The sequence below is a fragment of the Perkinsus marinus genome (assembly GCF_000006405.1).
Source record: "Perkinsus marinus ATCC 50983 genomic scaffold scf_1104296964734, whole genome shotgun sequence".
Taxonomy (NCBI): Eukaryota; Perkinsozoa; order Perkinsida; family Perkinsidae; genus Perkinsus; species Perkinsus marinus.
Genome location: NW_003204599.1, coordinates 1 through 1,763, shown reverse-complemented (window position 1 = coordinate 1,763; position 1,763 = coordinate 1). Strand labels below are relative to the sequence as shown.

The window sequence follows — 1,763 nt, the reverse complement described above, 5'->3', positions numbered from 1 at the left end:
GTGGTATGGACAAGGATGATACTACTCCAGTGGAGGATGCTAATGGACCTGCAACTGCCGATAGCGAGAATGCTGTAATACCCAGCGTTAAAGAGCAGCAACCTATTGAAGGTAGTAACGGCGATCTGGGTTGGCCCATCATGGCATTCAGGAGGACCAGTTGTGGGTGGCGCGGCAGCTACTCTATTGCAACAGGGGAGTAGTAGAAAGGATGCTGATGAGGCGCATGATACTGCAAAAGCTCTTGGCTTGGATCCGAACCTATCTGGTAGTACTGTCTGGGAACTGATATTGTTCGTGTCGTATAATATCGTCTCACTGTATTCAGCTACCTTGTTGCCTGCCTCGGCTCAACCTTTTCTTTCGGACATCCCTGTGGAGAAGCCTAGTGCATCTGAGATTAGACGGAACCTTACTCCTAGAGAGGCACGGCAATTAGCAGAGCTACAATACCATGAGCAGCTACGGGCATATCAGAGATGGGTAGCAGCTGTGGCTGATGCTATGAGGGATAGGGCTACTGCAACTGCAGCAGCAATGGAAGAAGGAGAACATCATGAACAAGGGGTGGATGAAGGGGATAATGGTAGTATAGATGGAAAGGAACATGTAGAGGTAGTATGGTCGTGGTCACGGGTGGGCCTGATGATAATATCAGGCAACTGAAGTGGGTAATAAGAGGAGACCTTCATCACATGGGGTAGCTGGTCATCATGATCATGTATCCTCACCAGTGAGGAAGGTTCCAAAGACTAGTCCAGCGACTAATTCACGGGAGGTGAGAGTAATACTTGTAACGCGGTCAGTTGTAAGGGTGGCATCTTCTTAGGCATTTGATAAGTCAGCAACTGGTACCTCCCTTCCGTCATCGTCAATGCCCAGTTCGTCATCAGCGGCCGACATTACTACAAGCGTATGACTGGTATTGATGATCTCCTAATGAAAGCATTATATTATTCAATAACATATTCCCATCTACCCCAATACTGGGCTACTCTATTATCCCACTACGTTCATGTGGCATCCTGACAATACTCGTAGTAAATCGTCACTAGTTGGAGATGGAATACTCTTGCTTCATCGTCTGCCGTATTGTGTTCACCCTCGGCAATCGTGCGCTACTTCCTATCCGACTAGTTCATTAGTAGTAGAATGAAGAGGGCAGCGGGTTGGGAACCTGGATATCAGGATGCTGTCCAACAACAACAACAACAACATTGGAGGGATAAGATGAGGGTCCACGCAATGTCCCTAGTGGTAGGTTGTCGCTTCAAGTGCATCTCACCATCCTTTCCTGTAGGCTATTCTTATGGGTGATAGTCCTAGTATACCTCCATCGCAGGAGCTTGCAGAAGGTGCGGTATGGTATTGTAGTATATGTGAACTCTACTTGACCAAGCTGACATCGATACATCTACAGAAAAGGAGGATACTTGATCACTTGCTCCAAGATGGACATCACTACTCCATGCTGCAGCATTGGTCATCAGTCTCAGCTTCGGTCCAGCGACCATTCCCGTCGTCGAGCCCACTGCAACAAGACTACCCTCTCATGGCTTCTGGGCCTCATCCTACTAGGAGGCTCAGCTTGCGCTTCAACCATTCCAATGGTGATATTGATATTATCAATCTGATACAGCATAATGAGTCTACCAAATACGGTGGCTTGGTAGGAGGCCCTACTCGCAGGTGGGGTCCACCGGGAGTGCCTTCTGTCCAAGGTCTACGTGTGGAGATACCCCATTGGAATGGATGCCATCCTC

At 48.3% G+C, this 1,763-nt stretch overlaps 1 protein-coding gene across 1 annotated transcript; it reads left to right on the top strand.

The window, feature by feature from the left end:
* Nucleotides 1–328: 328 nt before the first annotated feature.
* On the top strand, nucleotides 329–837 carry Pmar_PMAR014778 (hypothetical protein; the record flags this gene model as incomplete). Its single annotated transcript, XM_002769868.1, has 3 exons — nucleotides 329–615; nucleotides 659–671; nucleotides 830–837. Coding segments are annotated over 3 exons (308 nt in total), but the record flags the coding sequence as incomplete, so codon positions are not given.
* Between the last annotated feature and the right edge of the window lie 926 nt (nucleotides 838–1,763).